The following is a 24,219-nucleotide window of genomic DNA, read 5'->3' on the forward strand; positions in this document are numbered from 1 at the left end:
TTGTAAAGAAACGTTTTTATCATCAACCTTACCTTTATTCTTCAAGCTACTGTAGGTTACTCTTAGATTTACCTCTTTTTAACAATAAAATATGAAGTGCCCATGTTAACATATCTTCTCTTGGCTCCTGTTTGCTCTGACATGTAGCTACGTCTTACAAAAAGTATTCTTCGTTTACTACTCCTATGAAAGATAACATACATGGAAGATATTAACCCGCTAGATCATATTTCTGAATGGATAGATCCAAGAAATCTACAAACCATCCGACCGCCGTTGGTTAGAAAACGAAAATCAGGTCGACCGAAGAGTACTGCTCGTATACCGTCCCAAGGAGAAGACAAAGACAATTTCAAATCTAAAAGAAAATGCAGTCGTTACTTGGAATGTGGACACACTAGATCAACTTGCACCGCACATTATGATCTATCTGATCGAACAAAAAAGTCAAAGTCTAAGTAAAAAATGAAGGCAATGCCGAACGGGACAGGAAAGGGGAAGGGGAAGGAAAACATGAAGAGTCATACTCAACACAATTTGACTCGACTTACAATTTGAGTGATGATTAACTTCTTCTTTGTGTTTAATTTTGCTTAACTGTCATGGATGTTAGATATGTCTGTTTGTATGTTGTTTGTTTAACTTGTCATGTATTTAAGTCTGTGTGGTTTATTAATAAGTTATGTATGTTATATGTTTGTAATTTGTGTTATTTCTGTTGTAATAAATTTAGTATGAGATAATATCTAATATTTATTGTTCAAATTAGATTCTATTTCACTAAATTAGATGGCAGAGTACATGGAAATTACATAACTCGTCGGAAAACACAACACATAATGGTAACACAGAAAACATAAATAAAAACTACTCAAAAATAGGATTATGTTGTCTAACAAAATCCCAAACATAGAAATATTCAAACATTTCTCCATATTCAAATTGATACTCTCTTTCAACTAGACCCCTAAATTCATGTGCACCTTCGAGTCTGTTAGCCTTACGACTTAATCTTTGCCATATTGCATTCCACTTACGACAAGGTTGCATAAATGAGCACCATTTTGACATTAGTTGGTCCATCGTTTGATTTACGCTTGGACCTCTTTGTTTATAACTAGTCGTAACCAACAACCAAAGCTCAACACGATTGGACCTCTTTGGATGTTTGGAAAAGTTAATCCAACAACAACATAATAGTAGATCATCCCTTACAACAGAGGCAGATAAACTAGACATTTTGTGAGTAGACAATGTAAGATTAGAAGAAAAGTTTTGTAGGAATTAAGTAAAATGGGGAGAATTTATAGTCTTGAAACAATATCAAAAACCTTATCCAAAATTCAAATAATCTTATCCAATATCAATAAAATCTTACATGATATATCTTATCCAATAAAATTGTGTTTTTATTGTTAGTCGACCCACTTCATGGTCGACTACAATGCACATATGGTCGACTAATGAGTTAACCAGGTTTAACATGCTAGTTGACCGAGTTTTTCTTGTTAAGTTGGTCGACCATCTTATAAATGCAGTCGACCAACAATATGCAAAAATGTTGGTCGACCACCTTGAAAATTCTCTAGGTCGACCAGGTGAAGGGGAGGTCGACCAAATTGTTGGTCGACCTAATGGTGTAAAAAGACAAAAAAAATTAAAAAAGTGTATTTTAGACGAAAACTTTAAAAAAAAATTTGTATTTTGGCGAATTTTCTCTAATTTAATTACATGCTAAATGGGCCCGCTAAGAGTGTTTGCATATAGCCTTTTAACCTTTTTTTTCCTTCAAGAAAAGAAAATGAAAATTTCAGGCTTGTGTCTATTCTGTCAGTTTTCCACTCTTTTACTTTACTCTCTTCTCCAACCCTACGAAAAAAATTCTTTACCCAAATTACACTTTAAATTAATTGTTTATTCAACCTTAATTTAATTTAATTATTATTATTTCCGGTGACCAGCCGGCGTAAATGGCATGGGCAGTAATTCTGTGGGTCATATTCTTTACAATCAATGTCTCCCTCATCGCCTCTAATCTATACCAGGTACTTGTTTTTAGGGTTTTGCATTTTCCCTTTTCTGGGTTTATTAATTATTAGGGTTTTTCACATTTGCTAATACTAACATTTTTGTCACTGATAAATGCATATGATAAATACAAATACTTGTGTTCTGGTTGATTCAATTCAATTCAATACTGTTAGGGCACATGTTTGCAAAAGCCTTGTGAATAAGTTATAAATATCTAATGATGCTGAAATGAACTTGTAGATTGTATGCTTAACAGATTTAGAAGCTGATTACCTTAATCCGTATGAATCGTCTGCTCGAATTAATAAGGTTATAATTCCTGAAATGGTGGTCCATGGTGTATGGTGTGCTCTTTTCCTTATCACAGGCCATTGGTTCATGTTCTTGATTACGCTTCCCATTACGATATATAATTCTATGTTGTAAGTTCATTTTTCATCATCTATGGCTTTCATATATTTTCTATCTTTTGTATAGCGGTGATGGTTGTTCAGTACTCGTAAATGTAACCGCATAGTTTGAACCTGCAAGTTTCTTAATGTTATAGGGTATTTGTGGAATTTGTGTTAATATTTATTTGCCTCAATTGGATTGTACCGAAATATTATGCGGGATGTCCTGTATTATTCGACATCATGGAAAAGTTTTAAGCTTTAGTTACCTGTTTGACCCATTGTCAAGATGGCATTTTTGTTCCGTTGAAATCTGATCTTTAAGATTTACTGACATCTAGAAATTGATGAAAAAATGAAAAATAACGGAAGTTTTAATACTTTTGGTGATGGAAGGGTAATTTAGACATTTGGCTGGTAGCTAAAGTTTTTATGAAGGAAAAAAAACAGAAATATGTGATATCTATGGGAAAAAAGATTGATGGATGTCATCATTTGTCACGCGCGGTGGAACTTTTTTGGCCTGTCTGACAAATCCCTGTTATGTTGATCTTGTTGTATTTGTGTTTGTTTTAGATACTCTAAACGACGACATCTTATTGATGTAACTGAAGTATTCAGATCGATAGATGCTGAAAAGAAGTATCGGATTGTTAAGCTCTCCTTTTATTTGTTTCTCTTCGTTCTAGTCATTATCAGGTCAGAAGTTATCTATTGCTTATATATAGTTCCTGCATATTTATTTTCTGAAACTCGACTTATGTTTTAACTTCTGTTATCAAACAACTCCTTTAAAAGTCATTTCTATTTGGAAGTAACTGAAAACAAATTTATAGTGTCACGTAAACAAAATTGCCAGGGTAAAGTAATTTTAATCTTTAAATTAATAATTTCAATAAGGTACTTTGTACATGTACTTTCACCTTTGTTCCAATGTGCCTATGGTAATTGGTAAGTGTAGTGATTTTCTTTCAGTATCATTATTGTCTTAACGAAGGTTCAACAACGTTCCATTATGGTAACCATGTCCAATGGAGACCGCATTAAATCGGTTAAAATTGATTTTTAGGAATTTTGGTTACGTTTAAACGTTTCAATATAGTCATTAAAGTTATAAACGACGTCAGGTGTTGCACATCTTTGAAACTATAATGAATATGTTACTAATTAATATTGAAAAAAGTACACATGTATGTACAGATATAGTATTTTTAGAACAAAAGTGAAGATATGTTGCTACCTGAATATTTTTACATGTTACTCTGTAATGTTAATCATATTTATAGAATTATACAGTTACAAAGTTTTGATAATTTGCGTAGCTTGTTGGGAAAACTGAGGTTATCTTTAATACTTTTTTTACATATTTATACATATATGATATTTTTGGTGCCTGTTTTATGCTATAAACTTTCTTAAAGTCTTAAACATTATTATTATTATTGTTCTTATTAAATAAAAATTAATCAAAGACGAGTTTTTTGCTAACCTCAATTAAGAGTTCACTTAAGAATTGAAATCGACTTCAAGTTTTCTATTCCTTTTGTATCAATCATAACAGAATTTGATTTATCAGTCGGACTTCACCTTTTACATGCGTATTATATGTTTTTTGTGGATCGGAGACCATTATTAGGTGTTGATGGATACTCTAATCATGCAGGATGGTTATAGCTGTCGTTAACAATTTAATAGATGACGGCGAAGAAGGCTTGCATCTCTTTGGATTGTAGTTAATATCGATTAAATTCTTGGGTTTGTAATCATTCTGGGGCAGAATATTCTTCCAAGAAACAGCCCTAAATGAAACTTAGTTCAGGTCTTTTAAAATCTTGTAATGTTTGTTGTTTAGGATTTTGTTTCGAGTTCCTAGTAAACCTTGATGAAGATGATATGTCTATTTGTGGGGCGTCTGAGATTTGTTCGGAGGCCCGTTAGTCAACTAACTTATGTTTTTCCTCGTGCTTGTATTAAGTTATGACTTTTTTTTTTAAAGCTCGCCCAGGGGGACTAAACCACTCACGCGTTCATCTCCCGCAGTTGCATATCCCACCCCCAACTGCTGCCCAGGAGAAAACTCGGCCCAATCCGAGGGCATGAGCGGTAAAACCCCCTTCCCTACTGCCCCACAACGCGATGTGCGGAAGGGCATCCTTGAGTGGAATTCAAGCGTTAAGGGGCAACCTTGTGTGCAATGTTGCACCACACGGGAGTCGAACTCTTGACTAGCGAGAGACCGCCGTCACATCAAAAGAAGCTAGTTAGTTGCTGAAACGTGCAACTTAGGCACTTTAAAATCATCTGGTTTCTTAGTTCTTGTTCACATATATCGCAATTATCATCACTGTTGAGCATAAGGGCGTCGGTGGTGTTAGAAGAAGGTTCAGGAATGATCTCGTTTGTGAAAAATGACTCGCCTTTGAAACCTCGATCTTTACAGAACAAAGATCAAGTTGCTTTCATTAATTACTTTCGCATCTGAGTAACCTTTTACCTTTGTCAGCTCATACTGAAGAACATGACCAAGTTGTTGAAACTAATTGTTACTGTTCGTTTGAAAATGGACGATTTGGTTAATACATCTACTATTAATGACCCAAGTTAATGAATAATGAAAATGACCCATAAAGTAACCGTTTATATGCAAGTAATGCAACATAGAATCAACGTAATCACAAAATCAATTACATATAGCTTGAATCATCTAAACTATTTTTTTCATGATTGTACACATCAAAAAGTGTACTTTTTTTCTTTACAATTTTATGTGTGAAAATATGATGAAATCCTACACTTATAAATGTAATACATGTACACACATTTATAAGTGAAAAGAATGACTGTACAAACATTTAACACTTTTTTAAGAATTTTTAGTAATGTGTTATAATATGTGTAAATAAAAGATCATTTTGTTGTAGTGTAGTCACTATTTGATGCTTATAATTTTTAATCGTGTAAATAACCTTTAGTATATTTTTTTAAATATAATGGAAAAAGTGACAATTGATATATATTTGAGGGGTTTTTTTTTTTTTTTTTTTTTTTTTTTGCGAAAAAATGAATATATATTCATATAGAAACGAGTCCGTTTTTCAAAAAAAAAAAAAAAAAAAAACGTTCTCAAAAGGAAATACAAAAGGAGAGGGCAATTATTATGAGACGATAACGTAACATTAATTTGTCATAATATATAAATAATAAATAAATAATAATATAAATAAATAGGAGTATATAAATAGCAAAGTAATGTACGGAGTATTATTCTTTTTTTAGCACGGCAACGTATTATTGTAAAACACTTCATCTATAGTAAGTTTGCAACCCATGATAATGTACTACGAGTACTATAAATACAAGGTTTGTCTCTGATGTCTTTCATCGTATCATCTTCATTTGTTAAAAGAATTAACAATGGCGAAGCTCGTTGGATCACAAACGCTAATTTTTTGTCTAACCTTTATCTTATTGCTTGCTCGTTACGAGTGTAAGTTTCTACTTCATTCATATATTTTTACAAATAGTTTTTCTAATAAAGAGTTTTGTGACAATTTCAAATGCGGTTTTGTGATTCGTTTTAGGTAGCAGAAGTGAAGTTAGCAAAATTAATGAAGCGGTTGAGCCTAAGGACGAGTGTACTCCTCGTTGTTACGAGATGAATATTGGTGGGAAAAGGCGGTATTGTTGTTGTAAAGAGACAAATATGTGCCATGAAGCTCTTGCAATTTGTGAAATCAAGTGTATTTTTCGGCAAGGTTGTCCCGGTTGTGTAAACTAAAATTGTATAATTTAATATATAGGGATAGGGATATTATGAAATAAAGTTATGTATAAAATTTACATTCACCTTCATAGTATTTTCTTGAACAACAATATCTTTAATAACAAGCAACTAGTTAGATAATATGATAAACTATAAAGAATGACTCGGTTTGGAACTTTTCAATAACAAATGATTTAATAAAAGGGATTATCCGATTTACTTACATCATCACTAAGGGCCCATTTACTAGTAACTTAATGGACTTAATTGACTACGTTGCTTATACGGTCACTAATTAGAGGACTTAGATTTTAGTATGTGACATTAAAATTTTTTTAACAAGAGTTTGGAATCACTGAAAGGGAACTACTAAACTACTCATGTGATCATCTCCCGCAGTTGCATAACTCGTCTCCAACTGCTGCCTTCGAGAAATTTCGGACCAATCCGAAGGGAATGACCGGTAAAACCCCCCTTCCAGCTGCCTCCGCAACGCAATGTGTGAAAGGCGACCTCAGGTGGATCTCAAAATCAGGGGATAACCTTGTGTGCAATGTTGTAGTTCTCGGAAGTCGAACTCCCGACCTCTAACAAAGAGTGCGAGAGCACTACCACTTCTAAGTTTGAAGATCTAGTTTGTAGCATCAAAGTGGATAAAAGTTAATCAAAATTTTTTCCAATGATTCATTAATATAAAATATCTATTATTCTTAAAAGTTGATGAATTATACTTTTAGTTTTGTCAAATTAGAAAATTAATACTCAAGTTATTTAGTATAGGGGGTATGAAAGTCATTTATATCATTTGGCCTATTTATTCAGCACACTTAGTAAACAAGATTATTCATTTCAAGATTACTCTATATCTAAAAAAGATTTTCTCCCGTGACAGTTCGTTCATCGATTAGTCTATGTCCCTTTCCTATAAAGCGAACGTAAAAATTAGTCATTCTATATCCATTCTGCCATCTTATTTATATGACTTAATGATATAATAGGTAAACAACCCCTAAATTTGCATTTAAGTTTGAGATATGTATCATGTATTATATGTATTATAGAAGATTTATAGTAACAAAAGTAAGTGAAAATTTTAGAAAGTTGGTCGGTTGGAATAAAGGAAAAGATAACCAATATGTTCGTTTAAAATAGAAAAAAAAGTAATGGTGATAATGACATCAGATTGTTCTATTCATGCTTTTTGTTATGTTTTTTTTGAAACGCAAACTCACACACCCACCTAAATCTAACTCGAATATATACACCACGAATTGTTCTAAAAAGGACTCGAACCCTCAACCTCAAAGTTGTAAGGGTGACCTCAATACCGCCAAGCCATTGACTCTTTGATTTTTTGTTATGTATTAACTAGAACTAGAAATATCATTCCCCTTATCTGAAAGGCAGCGATATTTCTACTTAATAATTTGATAGTTCCACTCAAATTCATGCATTAATACAAGTGAATATATCAAAAATACAAGTGAATTTATCATCACCTTTAGATAAGGGTATATAATATACAAATGTGGTTGAAAATAGTAAATAAGTTTACTCCGTATTTTTTTCTATAAACTACAAAGAAATAGCAAATTAAATATAGCAAAACTTTGTCTGAAAATAGAACAACTTTAAATCCGGAAATAGAAAATATTTATGTTAGCTCAAACATATGATGTTGAAATAGAAAATATTTATTAGATCTAGGACCAAATATCATCATCTTGCTTATAGGGGTGTGTTTGGACGAAAGTAGCTGGAGCTGGAGCTTATTTTTGAAGGTGATAGCTGGAGCTTATTGATGTGCGCAGAGGTGTATACGAAATAGTTATATTTTTATTGCGAAATACTATTAAATACGATACAATTTTACACAAGTTATTTATTTATTTATTGAATGGAATATACCTAAACCTTGCTACAACACTTATAGGCAGTGTACCTAATCGTACAGTAGTGTAGTTTTTAGTAAGTCCGGTTCGTTCCACAGGGAGCTAGCCAAGTTTAACGCCATATTTTTAAAGCTATTTTGTGTGTGTGTGTGTGTATATATATATATATATATATATATATATATATATATATATATATATATATATATATATATATATAAGTAGTATTATTATTATTATAAAAAGGGGTTTTTATCGTTTAATGACCGGTTTGTCGATTTTATGTCTTAAGTCGCAGTTAAAACCTAATGTAAAATATTAAAAATAAATTTAACTTTAATTTAAAGCGTAAAGTAAATGACGATAATAAAATTGCGATAATTAAAAGTGCGATAAATAAAATGACTAGTAAATAAATGTGATGACCCGGAAATTTCTGACCAAATTTAAACTTAATCTTTGTATGATTAACATTTCCGACACGATAAGCAAAGTCTGTAAAACTGAATCTCAAAATTTTTGAACTACTTTTATATATTTAAATACTCTTCGGTTGTTTTCGACGATTCGCGAACAATTATATGTAAATAGATACATATATACTATAACTTGAAAAGGTAACAATGTATTAATTGTTTGATACCGTACATTAAACTTATTGGTTTAAATATCTATTTGAATATATATGATAAGTTGAAATATTTATTATTAAAATTTATTTATAAATAACTTCCAATGTGTATTTAAAAACTGATTTATGTATATTAAAAAGATATATACATATATATAATTTCAAGTTATTTGAGTAAATGATAGTAACATTCGTTTATTGATTCGATTGATATTTAGATAACTTAACTAAAGCGTTTAAGATGAACCAGTAAAACACTAATTTGCTACAGTATTTTCAAATTGCTACAATACCCAAAATGCTACAGTGTTTTCGAAAATCACTATTTGCTACAGTGAAATTGACTTTGCTACAATGAATTGCTACAGTAAAAATTGAAAACACTATTTCAAAATGAAAATGTATTATATATATATATATATATATATATATATATATATATATATATATATATATATATTAACAAATAGCGAGACGATGATTTATAGAAGTAAATGACCAAAACACTCAAATGTATAAGTTATACCTCGAGTGGTATAGTTTATGGATGATTTAAGACTATATTTTGACAAATGTACGATTCACGAAACGTAAAGTACAAGTTTTCTCAGTATACGATAGGACGTTCGAAAAACCGGAACCGGGACATAAGTCGAGTGACGACGTAAGACTTATCGGAACAAAAATTACAAATCAACTGTGCACATGAATTTAATATAATATATAATTAATTATATAAATTAATTATATTATATATATATTTAAATAATATGTCGACGAACAAAGAAACAAAAATATGTGAGCTGGATTCCTTAGCCATGCGATCGCATGGCCAGGAAGGCTGAACCCCATGCGATCGCATGGGGTACTTTTTCAGGCCAAGTCTATAAATTGAACTTGTTTTCTGTTTCTGATCCATTTTATTTATCCATCTATCCCAACTTCTCTCTCTATATATTTATTATTTATTTTATTATTATTATTATTATTATTATTATTATTATTATTATTATTATTATTATTATTATTATTATTATTATTATTAAGATTATTATTATTAATCTTATTATTAATAGTATTAGTATTATTATTTTTACGATACAAAAATAATAATATACATAAAATATTACGACGGAGTGATGTCCAAATGATTTCAAAATATGTTTTCGAGCGGGAAAGAGCTAAGGAAATTATGGGTTATTGCCAAGGAGGTTATGGGTAATGTTCGGGGATATATTTGTGAATCAAACCTAGTGTTTATCATCTCCGTTACGTCTTTCCTACAATATTGAATCTCAATATTGATACGTAAGCACTCATATTTTATCTTTTATATATTAATTGTGTATCCATGTCTAGTGCTCGAGTATATATATTTATACATGCTTGTATGCTAAATTTCCTCGTTAAATAGTTTATGATGTACCACGAATTAAATACATATATTACTGGTAAAAGGTATATGATATACATGTTTTTGGAAAGCTGACGAAAAATCAATAACTTTTCATTTAGATATCGAATACTTTCGATGAACGGATTAAAAGATATGAGCAACTGAATTATGATTGAAGTTAATTGAAATTGCTTTTGAGTCTACAATTAAGATTTAAACAACTTGTTTACAAGATTAATAAATTGGATTTTTGAATATTACCAACCGAGTAAATGAATCCTTATATAAGGTACGTCTCGTTTTGTTAAATTATTGTCAAAATTGACTTTTTGAAACAACATTGGATAACTTTTGTATGTCGATATCGAGCATTAGGATTGTGATACACTATGACCTGACCCAGCTTGATAGACATTTATTGACCAACATATGTTCTCTAGGTTGAGATCTACGGTTATTTGGTAATCCGTGTTTCGATCACATTTTGGTGAACGACTTTATATGCTGCTAAGGTGAGTTTCATTTGCTCCCTTTTTAATTGCTTTTGCAATATATATTTTTGGGCTGAGAATACATGCACTTTATTTTAAACGTAATGGATACAAGTACATACTAAATTCTATACTGAGTTTGAACAGAAAATCCCTTAGCTTTGGTAACTATTAACTCCCGGTTATAAGAACTGGTGGGCGTGAGTAGTAGTATATGGATCCATATGGCTTGATATCCCCGTCCTAGCTAGAGCGCTAGCCTTTTAACGAACATATACTATTTGAGAAGCGTACACGTTGGTTTGCGTGTATTATTAAGATGATTATACAAAGGGTATAAATTATATATACGTTAAGTTTAGTTACCAGGGTGCTCAATTACGTAGAATATTTTGATAAACGTTTCTGGATGAAACAACTGAAATCTTGTGATCCACCTTTATATACAGATTATACGAAATATTAAAACTATGAACTCACCAACCTTTGTGTTGACACTTGTTAGCATGTTTATTCTCAGGTTTCCTAGAAGTCTTCCGCTGTTTGCTTAGATGTTAGACAAGCTATGTGCATGGAGTCTTACATGACATATTTTTCAAGGAAACGTTGCATTCACCAAATCATCACCATGTATCTTATTTTGACTTCATTGTCAACGGAACTACTGTTGTAAACTATTATTTATGGTGATTGTCTATATGTAGAAATCATCAGATGTCGAAAACCTTTGATTTAAATATTCATTTATGGTGTGCCTTTTCAAAAGAATGCAATGTTTACAAAATGTATCATATAGAGGTCAAATACCTCGCAATGAAATCAATGAATGACGTGTTCGTCCATATGGATTTGGAGCGATCGTCACAATAAAAGTTGCAATAATTAAAAAGTACGATAATTAAAAGTGCGTTAAATAAAATGACAGTAAATAAAAGTGCGATGAGATATAAAATAAAGGAATTATGCTTATTTAAACTTCTGTAATCATGATGTTCGACGTGTTGATTTTAGTTTATTACCATGGGTTAATTGTCCTTTGTCCTGGATTACTCGATATGTCCATCTGGTTTTTGTCCATAACAGTCCATCAGTCATAAATATAAAGTGCGAGTGTCCTCGTCAAATTATCCTTATATCCGAAGTCAAATATTCCAACTAATTGGGGACTTAAACTATAACAAGGTCTTAATACGTTGTTTAATAATTACACCAGGATATCGACTGCATGTAACCCAAGGTTTTAATACTTTGTTAACAATTACGCCAAGTGTCCTTGTACATAATTCACCCCTGTTTTAATGAGTCTATTGACTATTAATCCATTCCCGTGTCCGGTTAAATGAACGATTATTAGTACTTATAAATATCCCGCCCATCGTGTCCGATCGAGTGTATGTGGTTATTTATAGGTACGTCCAATTGTAAATCTCTATATTAAATTAACGAATTATCATTCAGTTAAACAAATATAAATCCCATTAATAGTCCATAGTCTAATTTCCACAAGTGTCGTTCTTTTGTCCAAACCCCAATTATGGTACAAAGCCCAATAACCCCGTCTTTAATATTTAGTCTAACATCACGATTACTTCGATTTAAATAAGCATAATAATAACTTAGCTACGAGACGTTAATTTAAAAAGATTGAACATAACTTACAATGAGTATTAATAGCGTAGCATTACACGGGCAGAATTTCGACTTACACACTTACAACATTCGCCACTATAACCTTATTATTATTAATTTAAAATTAAAATTAAAATTACACACTTACACACTTACAAGAAGCGCGTTTCTTTTCGTCTCGGAAGACTTTACTTCCTTTTAAATTCCATTTATATTACAATAAACTGGATAAAACTGATTAATATTGTTCAAAGCAAAAGTATCTTCAATTATTTGTACAAAAATATGTAATATATGTTTTAAATAACTTGGTAAATTTTTCCCACACTTGGCTTTTATTTTCCTTTCTTTGCCTTTTTATTTTCCTCTATTCTATTTTAAATGAATTCTAACATTTTGGGCTGTTTCTCAATTTATGTCCTTTCTGAGGTAACAATAATTTCGGTGTTAACACCTAGTTTTATCGTTCATAAATATGTATAAACATAATTTTGAATTCATTTATTTGAAATTTTTTTAAATTTTTTTACTAGAATTGGGTAGTAGTATATAAGACTAGGGCTGTTCTTTATTATCAGAGAGCACTAGATTATAATACAACTACTGCGTTACTAGTATTTTTAATGGTAACCAAGTGTTTAAATTTAAAATTTTAAAAAATCCAAAAGAATTTAACCCCTTCCCACACTTAAGATCTTGCAATGCCCTCATTTGCAAGAAATCAATAACAATTTAAATTATTGAGAGTGATTAGCGTAGAAAAATGATTAAATTTTACCAAAGTTTCCAAACATATTGGCGTTTGTTTGTTGAATGATAAATGGTTTACATCATTTGTTCATTCCGTCTTGTTGTTACATCACATTTGTTTTTCGTTTTGTAGTCAAAATTAGTAACTTTTGCTGAACTTAATGCTAGTCTTTGAAAGTTCGCTGTTTTACCCCGTTGTGTACAATTGACAATATACATACATATAAATAATAAAACTGCATGGTAATTTGAAATGGGACTTAACATCCCACTTTCAAATTATAAATACGAAATATTAGTAACAAAATAAAAAAAATGTTAAAAATTACATAAAAGTATCACAATATTATATGTTTTAAACATAAGTAAATAAAAATAATAAAAGATAAAAATCACCAACGGGAACTGTATCAATCTGGATAGGGGTTCCAATTCATGTCGTCGGTCGGGTTCCACGGTTGGTTATAGGTGTACTGATAGGCCTGGTTAGGGTCGTAAAGAGTAAATGGTGGTCGCATATCGGGCTGGTGTGGTGGATAGTAAGCAGGTCGGGTCGGTACGTAGTTATTTGGTACCTGAGGTGATAGCTGGCTCATGATCTGATGCTGATGATAGTGCCATCTATCATGCTGTTGTTTCCTGGAATGCTGGTACACATTCACGGCGTGCCACTGCTCAAACTGTCTATGTCTATCCTCGTTTGTCATTTCTACCTCATCTATACGCTGGTAAACGTCAGTAACAGCCTCCCTAATGACATCCCTAATGTCATCCGGTTCCTCCATTTCCTCATCTGAACCTCTCTCTACCTGTGGATGACGGCCCTCATATGGTACTGCCTGATTGCGTCTGCTCTTTAATACCTTTGCACCCTGATAGACTCGCAATCCTAAAGTCTCAACCTATTCCCTACACACCATCAGTGGACCCCCTTGATCCCTATCTACACCCAAATACTCTCCAATAAGAGTAACAAAAATACCCCCTCCTATTATTCCCTCGTCATGTATTCCTTCCACAATTTTGGACAGATAAAAACCAACACAGTTGGGAATATTAACAAAGCTTCTAGTGTTTCGAATACACTTAAAGGTAAAATAAATCGTGTTGAGTCACTTTCTTCTTGTTGTTACCTCTTTGTATAATCGAATTAGCTAAAAATCTATGTATAATACGAAGCTCGGCTTTGTTAATATCTAAATAGGAGTGTCTTCCTCCCCGCGTAAAAACATTATAATTTGACATATGCCTCCAGACGGCGTCCGCGTCAAAATTCCTATCTACCCTTTCACCATGATAAATCAAATTTGTACAATTAAGTAGCAGTAATTCAGAAGGAGTGTAAATCTGTAAAGCCCTGGCCATGTCCAGCATGAACATTCTGTACATCCTACAACCAAGTAAAAATCTAAGAAAATTCCTATCGTCTAACCTAACTACATCCGTATCAAGTGATATAGTACTCATAAGCTCAACACACCATTCCTTATATACAGGCCTACGAATGGTGAATAAACGTTCCCAATCGGGAAAAGAAGAGTTCCCATACCTTTGGATCAGATGCTGCCTAACTGAGTTAGCTAGTTGGACCCTTTACAAAGGATCCCAATCAATTACCCTCGGTACTTCTACATTTTTTGTTACCAGTTTAAATTTGTTACTTTGGTACGTCGGGTAATCTCTCCAACTTCGATCAAATCTCAAATTAGAATGCAACTGTTCTTCATGAATCGTTGGGTGTTCTATTATCGGATGAATCAGAAATTGTACGTAGGCATTAACATATTCTTGTTGTGGATCATAATATGGTATGTGTTTATCATTATGATATTGTTGTTCTTGTTGTTGTTCCTGTTCATGTTCTGGTTCATATTGTGGCTCATATTGCATTTCTGGTTGTGGTTCCGGAGCAGGTTGCCTAGATGATGATGATGCACCATCAGTATTGGTATTTCTCTGCAAAACACATTAAACACAAAGTTTATGCATCCAAATATGCATTAGTGTTAGTAAAATAACAACTTGAAACAATTACAATAACATGTTTAATCCATATTAAACTCATGCTCTTTTTCATATTTTTATCAATTCTACACTTTTTCAAATAAGCACATATGAAAATGTTTACAAAGTTCATAAGCATTCTACTCAAATAACATGTTAAAATAATCATTACTAGCAATTTAACAAGTTTCAAATGGCATTTATATCAAATTAATCAAGTTCATGAATTTTAGACTTAAAAAGTCCACTTTAATTCTCAAAAATCATGTTTATGATCAAAGTTTAGATCATTTAGCTACCTAAACATGTTACACTACTTAATTTAGCAATAATTCATGATAAAATCGGCCATAACCTGTTTATATCAAAAAGCCCCAAATTGCTCAAGAACACATACACTAGATTTCTAAAAATTTTGAAGTTTTTGGCTTCAAATCATGTTAAATAGCATCAATCTAGGTTATACATGCATAATATACTAACAATTTAACTCTAATTACACTAGAAATCATCGAAATTAAATTAGGTAAAAATTAGCTCAAGAACACTAAAATTCAAATTTAAAGAGTTTTAGGGGTGAAATCTTTACCTTCTTGCTTCCCCATCTGAAGAAAGACATGATTATAGCGAGAAATTTGATGAATTTTGGTGAAAATGGTGAATTTTTTAGTGTTTGGGAGTATTTTCGGGTTTATGTGTATGTTTTTGTGTTGAAGAAAGACAGCTCGCTGGGACTTTGTTCCTGACCAGTATTTTGGTCCCATACGACCACATGGATTTCCAGCATAAACCCCATGCGATCGCATGGGGTTATTTTTTTTTATTTTTTTTATATAAAAACCTTTAACTAATAAAACATAAATTAATAAATTTTAAAAATTTGTTTCTTTTAAGAATGAGGCCGTTTCGGATCATTGTCCTAGTCCGTCTCTCGACAAAATTTTAAAATTTGTCACTTTTAAGCGTCGTTTTTAAAAGCAAAGATTTTTTGGTTTTTTCAAATGTTTTTGGCATACTTTAAATCAAATAAGATTAAAAATAATGATAATAAAATTTCTCGTCCCGCCCTCGGGTAAAGCAATTTCGGTTCAACGACCTAGTCTTCAACTCACGACGAATTTTAAATATCAAATTTTTAACTTAATGAAATAGAGTAAATTTTTGTTTTAAAATTCACACCAAACTTAAATTTAAAATGCATAAAATTAAAAATTATTTAATATTAATTTTACAAACTTATATTAAAAATATTAATTTTTAAAATATTTAAAAACTTAAATATATTGATTTTAAAATTTTACATTAATAATTTAATATTTATATATTAATTTTAAAAACAAGGTAAAAATTAAAATGAAAAATCTTTTTGGTCTTTTATCCCACTTTAATTAATCAAATATTAATAAAAATATACGCCCCTCTTTTCGGTAAAATAATTTCGGTTCCATAACCTAGTTTTACTCCTGACGAATTTTTGAAATATTTTGGGTTGATTGATCAAAGATATTTATACCTTAAGAATAAACGGTAAATTTCGCAGTGATGTAATAAATTTTTGTATGATATCAATAATTTCGGTTTCGCATACCTAATTTTATTGAATATCAATTTAATACTTGTGATGCCCCGTACAAAACCATCGTGTACGAATCATCAATAACAGGATCATTACAAGGTCAAATACTATATGCTGTTTCAAAATAAGTTTGCATTCATGAATATAGGTGACGTCTTAACCAACGTCAAGTGTTTTACAACAAAAGTATGCTTCAATGAACAGAAGCAATTAGTAATTGTACGTGACCCAATGGTCGTTACAAATCATTGTTTCAAAAGGTAACATAGTTTGAATGCAAATAAAATGTTTCATGCGGTGACAACTCTAACAAGCGCAGCGGGTGTCTACAAAGCATGACTAGAACATCGGAAGCAAGCAAACCTTAAGCACCTGCGAAAAACATGCTTAAAAACGTTAACACAAAGGTTGGTGAGCTATAGTTTAAGTATAACAGTAATGTAAGGTAGGCCACGAGATTTCTGTGCTTTAATAGCGTTTCAAAACAGTATGAAAAGTATATGTATAACCGTGGGCACTTGGTAACTAACTTAACGTTTATCACCCCCTAAAAGTACACTTGGCGAGTGCGTATGTTTACGAAGTATTAAACACCCGTTAAATGCTAGCGCTACTAGCCCGAGTGGGGATGTCAAACTCTATGGATCCATATCTAAGATTCGCGTTCACCGGTTCAAGGACCAATGACTAAACGTTACCGAGCTAAGGGGAAAGTTTATGCCGTTGTATAACCTACACATATATAAAGTTTAAGTACTCATGCCTAGTATGTAAAACGTAAAATGCGCATGTATTCTCAGTTCCCAAAATAGTTAAAGTAAAAAGGGATGCTATAACTCACAGTGAAAAGTAGTAGTAAAGTTGATTCGGGAAAAGTAAGCAAGTATGTTTGTCCGGAAAGGTCCTCAACCTAAGTCAAAAGTTACTAAGTCAGTAAATCGTTCCCAAAGGTTTAAAAGTATGTAAATTAGGTCTTAAGTATCATCATCATTCATCATCAAACAAAAAGTATAAAGTACGTTTCATTCAAGAAAAGAGTTTGAAACAAAGGCTGGTTTCGATCAGTCGCCACGGCCTTTATACAAATTGAATTGAGGTGAGACCAGTGGCCATGACTCCGTTTATGAGTCCTTTAGTTGCTGTAAAAATTCCAGAACTAAACTCGTCTTTGTTTGACCGTGGCGACGGTTTAAGTGCGAGTAGGTCAGAATTTTCAGCAAAACGTTAAAAGGACATAGTGACATTCGGAGGGCCATAGATCCTAAACCGTTACTCGAATTAAGACGAGTCTTAAATGAAAAGTCATCTAAACGAACTGAGAAAACTGAAAATCAACTTTACAGTAGCCCAGGTAGTCTGATCAGTTCCATAAACAGTAGCTAAAGGTGTTCCGGTGGGTTCTTGGTGCTTGATGCTCATCACGGTTCTCATCCTTGATGCTTGTAGCTTCAAGTGTACAACTCGTTGATGGGTTTGCATCATCTTTACCAATTTTTGACCATCATAACACTTGTGTAAGTCTAAGATAAGTAGCACAACTCATTTAAGTGTTGCAAGTAGTTTGATGAACCAAAGTTACATCAAGATCTTAGATTTGACACATACATGAGTTCTAATTAGTAATATAAAGCTATAACTTGAAAGTAAACTAAATAAACAAGATCTTAAATTGTAGAACATAGTTCTTAGTTAGATCTTGAAGATCATAGACCCAAAAGTCTATATCCAAAGTTCTTAAGTTAGATCCTAAGTAATAACACTTGAATCTTTACTTTAATGAAACCATAAGTTATGAAACTTATATTTTCATCTTGTAAAGTGTATATAAGCTTACAAGCTTTTGTTTACAACATAATAAGTAGACCATAAGCTATAGAGACTTAGATCTTTCATAAGTGTGTGAAGTTATAACTAAAAAGTTATACTTCCATGTTCTTGAACTTACAAAGTTAACTTTAGTTCAAGAAAAATGAGATCAAGATTAACTAGTAACACTTGACCAACAAAACCAAAATCACGAATTGAACAAGTACAAGAAATGAAGAAATAAACTAATCTACAAGTTAATAAGTTCGTGGTTGTTCATACTTTTAAAGCTTTAAGCCAAGGCTTTGGTCTTTAAGGAAGTAAACCTTAAGTTTACAACATGAACTCAAGTATGATTATAAACTCATGAACTTTAAATCTTTTAAAACATTAAGTGTAGAACCATAACTAGGAAGTTTAGGTTCTTGTATGTTCTTGTATGAACACGATGATATGAAGAATAAACTAGATAGTTTGATTCTTATAACTAGTAAAGAAACAACAACAACTACAAGTAATTAAATAACAACAAGGAACAAGTAAAAGAATGATGATGATATGGATGCTTATGTTTCGGTTTCAAAGAGAAAAAGAAGGGAGAAGTGAAGCTTGTAACTTACAAAGTTAGAGAGAAAATGAGAGAAAATGAAAGTATGAAATGAAGTGTGTGAGAAATGGGATGAGATGCTAGTAAATAAGTCACCAAAATTTGAAAACAAAACCTCCCTATTACCCATTGAAGGCCGACGGTTTTCCAAGGCTCAAAGGGGAAAGTCACAAGATAATCTTTCAAACATGGGGAGGTGGTGATAGCTCAAATTGGTATTAAAGTAAATTGGCATGAGAACAAGGTGTAAATGTGTAAGTAACTAGATTCCTTCACTAATCTAATTAATCTAGTTGTATCTTAATGTAATACTAGCATATATCATGGAATAACAAGTCCATTAAGAGTGTAGGGTGGGCTTTCAAGTCCATGTTCAAATAATAAAAGTCCAAGTCTAAGTAAGTATGCAATTAATCAAATAAAGCCCAAGTAATTAACTAGTAAACTTAATTAATTAAAATGACTAATAATAATTAATCATGAATGTAAATCATATTCGAAAATATTATTCGTGAAGAGTACGTGCGTCACAAAGACAAGTCGGGCCATGAAAAGTTAAATACGGTAACAAGTAACACGTATAAGAACACGTTTATTAAAATGCAAGCATTAATAATGAATTATTAATAAATAAACGTTGGAAAAATCCAGGGTCGTTACAATACTTTATAGCGAATGATTCAGCGTTTATTATCAAAAGGTTAAAAGCAAATAAAAATAAAAACAAATAAAAACTGTACATACTTACCTGTGAGATAGAATTCTCAGAGACCTGCTTTAGCCGACTCATAGGAGAGTCGTGTGATTTGGTTTTCCATAGCTACATAAGCGTAACCTCAATTCTTCAATAACTTTTCTTCTAAATATATAAACGGTCCTTCTCTGCATAGAGTAACAAATTCGGTATTTGAATATGTTTGATTGTTCGAACATTTACCTTCGTGTGACCATTTTCTGCATTTATGACATCTTTCAAGGTGTCGTGCTCTTCTTTTTGTTGCGGATTTTGATTTTCCTTTACCAAAATGTGTTTTATGATGATCTTTCCTGAGTTCTTTCCTCACTTCGTCCATTTTTCCATCGTATCCGTTTCCTTCATGGCTAAAAAGTGTGCAGATTTGGTAAGACGATCAACGATAACCCAGATGGTATCGTATCCGCCCACCGTCTTTGGTAACTTCGTAATGAAGTCCATCGTTATCCTTTCCCACTTCCATTGCGGGATTTCCGGTTGCTGAAGTAATCCAGAGGGCCTCTGATGTTCGGCCTTAAGTTTCGAGCAAGTCAAACACTTACCAACATAAGTTGCAATGTCCTTCTTAAGATTAGGCCACCAATATTGTTCCTTAAGATCGTGGTACATTTTACCCGCTCCGGGGTGAATCGAATATCTCGACTTGTGGGCTTCATCTAATATAATGTTCCGTAGATCTCCATAACGAGGTACCCAAATTCTTCCGGCATAGCATCGGAGTCCAGTTTCCTTAACCTCGAATCGAGAGACGAGAATGTTCAAGTATTCATGAGATATATTCTCCTCCTTGAGAGCCTCATCTTGGGCTGCTGAGATCTGGCTGTTGAGGTTCGAATGAATGGTGATGTTGAGTGCCCGAAAACGAAGAGGTGCCATCCTCTCCTTTCGGCTCAAAGCGTCAGCTACAACATTGGCCTTGCAGGATGATAACGAAGTTCACAATCATAGTCATTTAGCGTCTCGATCCATCGACGCTATCTCATATTCAGTTGCTTCTGATCAAAGATGTGTTGGAGGCTTTTATGATCAGTGAAAATAGTGCTCTTAGTTCCATAAAGATAGTGTCTCCACAGCTTTAATGCAAAGACAACGGCTCCAAGTTCGAGATCGTGAGTAGTGTAATTTCGCTCGTGAATCTTCAGTTGTCGAGAGGCGTAAGCGATAACCTTTGTTCGTTGCATCAGTACACAACCAACACCACTTTTCGAAGCATCGCAATAAACGACAAAATCGTCACTGCCTTCAGGAAGTGATAAGATAGGTGCGGTGGTTAACTTCTTTTTCAAAGTTTGAAATGCAGATTCGTGTTTGGGTTCTCAAATGAACTTCTTCCCTTTGTGAGTCAGCGCGGTCAAAGGACGCGCAATCAGAGAGAAACCTTCAATAAATCTTCGGTAGTAACCGGCGAGGCCTAAAAATTGGCGGATATGAGTCAGAGTAGTGGGGGTCTCCCACTTGCTGATAGCTTCAATATTCGCGGGATCGACTTTGATACCTTGATCACTCACAACGTGACCCAGAAATTGGATTTCCTTTAACCAAAACTCACACTTGAAAATTTTTGCATAAAGTTGCTCTTGTCTCAAGAGTTCCAACACTAGACGAAGATGTTGTTCATATTCTTCTTCACTTATGGAGTAGATGAGGATATCATCTATGAAGACGATAACGAACTTATCCAGGTATGGCTTGCAGACACGATTCATGAGGTCCATAAACACGGCAGGTGTGTTGGTTAAACCGAAAGGCATCACGAGAAACTCATAATGACCATAACGAGTTCTGAATGCAGTCTTCATCACGTTGCTCTCTTTCACCCTCAACTGGTGATAACCGGATCGCAAATCGATCTTAGAGTAAACGCTTGATCCTTGTAGCTGATCGAAAAGATCGTCAATTCGGGGAAGAGGATACCGATTCTTGATCGTCAATTTGTTGAGTTCACGGTAGTCGATACACATGCGGAATGATCCGTCCTTCTTCTTCACAAATAAAACAGGTGCGCCCCAAGGCGAGAAACTTGGTTGGATAAATCCACGGTCTAGCAGTTCTTGTAATTGGCTCTGCAACTCTTGCATTTCAGAAGGTGCGAGTCGATAAGGTGCGCGAGCTACAGGTGCAGCTCCTGGCGCTAAATCGATCTGAAACTCTACTGCTCTCGGTGGCAGTAATCCAGGCAATTCTTTCGGAAAGACATCGGAAAATTCGTTCACAATTCGTACGTCATCCACGCTCTTCACTTTGGTTTCTAGCGTTTTCACATGTGCCAAAATAGCAAGACGTCCTTTCTTCATGATCTTTTGCGCCTTCATGCAACTAATGAGATTCAGTTTCGAGCTATATCTCTCTCCGTAAATAATTAGTGGCTCACCGTCTCCGTGTGGTATACGAAGAGCTTTATCTCCATAGATAATGTCGGCCCTTATCTTGGTCAACCTGTCCATACCGACAATAACATAAAGCTTCCCAACTTAATAGGTATCAAGTCAATCTCGAAATCCACACCAGCTATGTTGATAATAGCTCCTCGGCTAACTTGGTCAACTTTCTCAAGTTTTTCATTGGCTACCTCTACAAGCATACTCTCCTTTAAAGGAACTAACGAACAATTTATCTTAGAGCAAAAATTTCTACATACATAACTTCTATCGGCACCAGTATCAAATAGAACAGAAGCTAATAGATTGTTGATAGTGAATATACCTGCGACCAAGTCGGGGTTCTCACGGGCATCCCTTGCGTTTACATTGAATGCTCTTCCACGCAGTGGTCCACCATCCTTTCGCTTGTTGGGACACTCATTTCTGAAGTGGCCCATTTGTCCGCATTCATAACACTTTCTCAGTCCAGTAGGGTTCGGATTCCCAGTTATGGTGGTGATCTTGCAGTCTCTGCCAATATGCCCGGTCCTTTTGCACTTTTCACAGACAACATTACAATACCCGGTATGGTGCTTGTAGCACCTCTTGCACTGTGGCAGGCTGCCTTTGTAGTTGGGGTTCGAGTTGGTGTTCGGATTGGGGTTCCTCCCATCGTTGTGCTTCTTAGCTGGGGTTTGATCATAGGCTCTCCCCTTGTTGTTGTCCCACTTACGCTTATCACTACTACCCTCTTCGGATTTTGCCTTTTCCGGTTCATCGATGATGATTTGGTTCATTAAGGTATGCGCCATGCGCATTGCTTCCGGGACATTGGTGGCTTAGACGAGGTGACATTTCTCTTAATGGACTTAGGAAGTCCCCACAAATACCTTTCCATACGCTTAAACTCCGGGGTAACCATGGTATGACACATCAGGGCTAATTCCAGATACCTACGGTTGTAACCATCGATATCGTTTCCCACAACCTTCAACTGCATAAACTCAAACTCCATCTTCTGGATCTCTATCCTAGGGCAATATTCCTCAATCAAGGCCCCTTTGAATTCTTCCCATAGCGTAGCATATGCCTCATCAATACCCTTTGCTTGAGCTAGTGTATTCCACTAAGTTAGGGCGCTGTCAGACAGTGTACATGAGGCATACTTGGTTTTGTCCGTCTCTGAGCAGTTACTAACTCGAAACACAGATTCTAATTTCTCAAACCACCTAGTGAGACCAACCGGCCCCTCAGTTCCACTAAAGTTGTGGGGCTTGCAGCTTTGAAACTCTTTGTATGTGCACCCATTACGAATGGGCTGGTTAACTAGTGGAGCTTGGGGATTCCTTTCCGCTAAAGCTGCGGCCACAAGTTCAGCGATCATCTCCTCGATTTGGGCCACGGTTGGCGTTGATCTTCCGTTTGCCATTGATGTTCTAAACAAAAATTTTGACTCAAGTCAAAATCTAGTATTCAAATAGTAATAATACAGTATATGGTAACCGGCATGAAATCAACACAACACATGCTAATTAAGTAATGCAAATAGATTCAGATACCACAAAGTCATCACACAGTAACGTAAATAGAACACTGTGCAAGAATTAAACAACACAAAGTTCCATTCATTGATAAAAGTTGCATACATTCGCATAAGTTCGTACAATACATAAATAAAACATAAAACTACAAATGTGATTACATAATGAAATCTAATACAAATGTCCTACGGTGATGGTGGGTGTAGGATGTCCATTACGTGGGAGATCTGTTCCTCGAGCTCAGTGACCCGAGCACGGAGGATCTCCACTTCCCTCGTCAATTCCTCGACTAAGGGAGATGGTGGGGCAGGTGGTACAGTCGGTACAAGTGGTGCTAGTGGTGCAGATGGTCCGGCTCTAGAAGTTGATGGTGCACAGCGGTAAGGCTTACGGATGAAGGGATCAGCAGGATACGGCACAAGCCACTTACGGACGATGACTCTAGTCCTCAGTCCATGTGCGTTAACGGATGATCTCCCTCCGTTAACCCCAGGAATAACAGTACCGTCGAAACGATACTGAAATGTCCCGTTCTTATTGATTAAAAACGTTCCATATTAATTGATTTCGTTGCGAGGTTTTGACCTCTATATGAG

General features: G+C 33.9%; 1 protein-coding gene across 1 annotated transcript; it reads left to right on the plus strand.

The window, feature by feature from the left end:
• Positions 1-1,847: 1,847 nt before the first annotated feature.
• LOC139876755 (protein cornichon homolog 1-like) lies at positions 1,848-4,380 on the plus strand. The gene is made up of 4 exons (XM_071864131.1): positions 1,848-2,045; positions 2,272-2,453; positions 3,000-3,122; positions 4,087-4,380. The coding sequence occupies exons 1-4, from the start codon at positions 1,971-1,973 to the stop codon at positions 4,154-4,156; spliced, it is 450 nt and encodes a 149-aa protein (XP_071720232.1). The 5' UTR covers positions 1,848-1,970; the 3' UTR covers positions 4,157-4,380.
• The last annotated feature ends 19,839 nt before the right edge of the window (positions 4,381-24,219 follow it).

Source organism: Rutidosis leptorrhynchoides, chromosome 1 (genome assembly GCF_046630445.1).
Source record: "Rutidosis leptorrhynchoides isolate AG116_Rl617_1_P2 chromosome 1, CSIRO_AGI_Rlap_v1, whole genome shotgun sequence".
Lineage (NCBI taxonomy): Eukaryota > Viridiplantae > Streptophyta > Magnoliopsida > Asterales > Asteraceae > Rutidosis > Rutidosis leptorrhynchoides.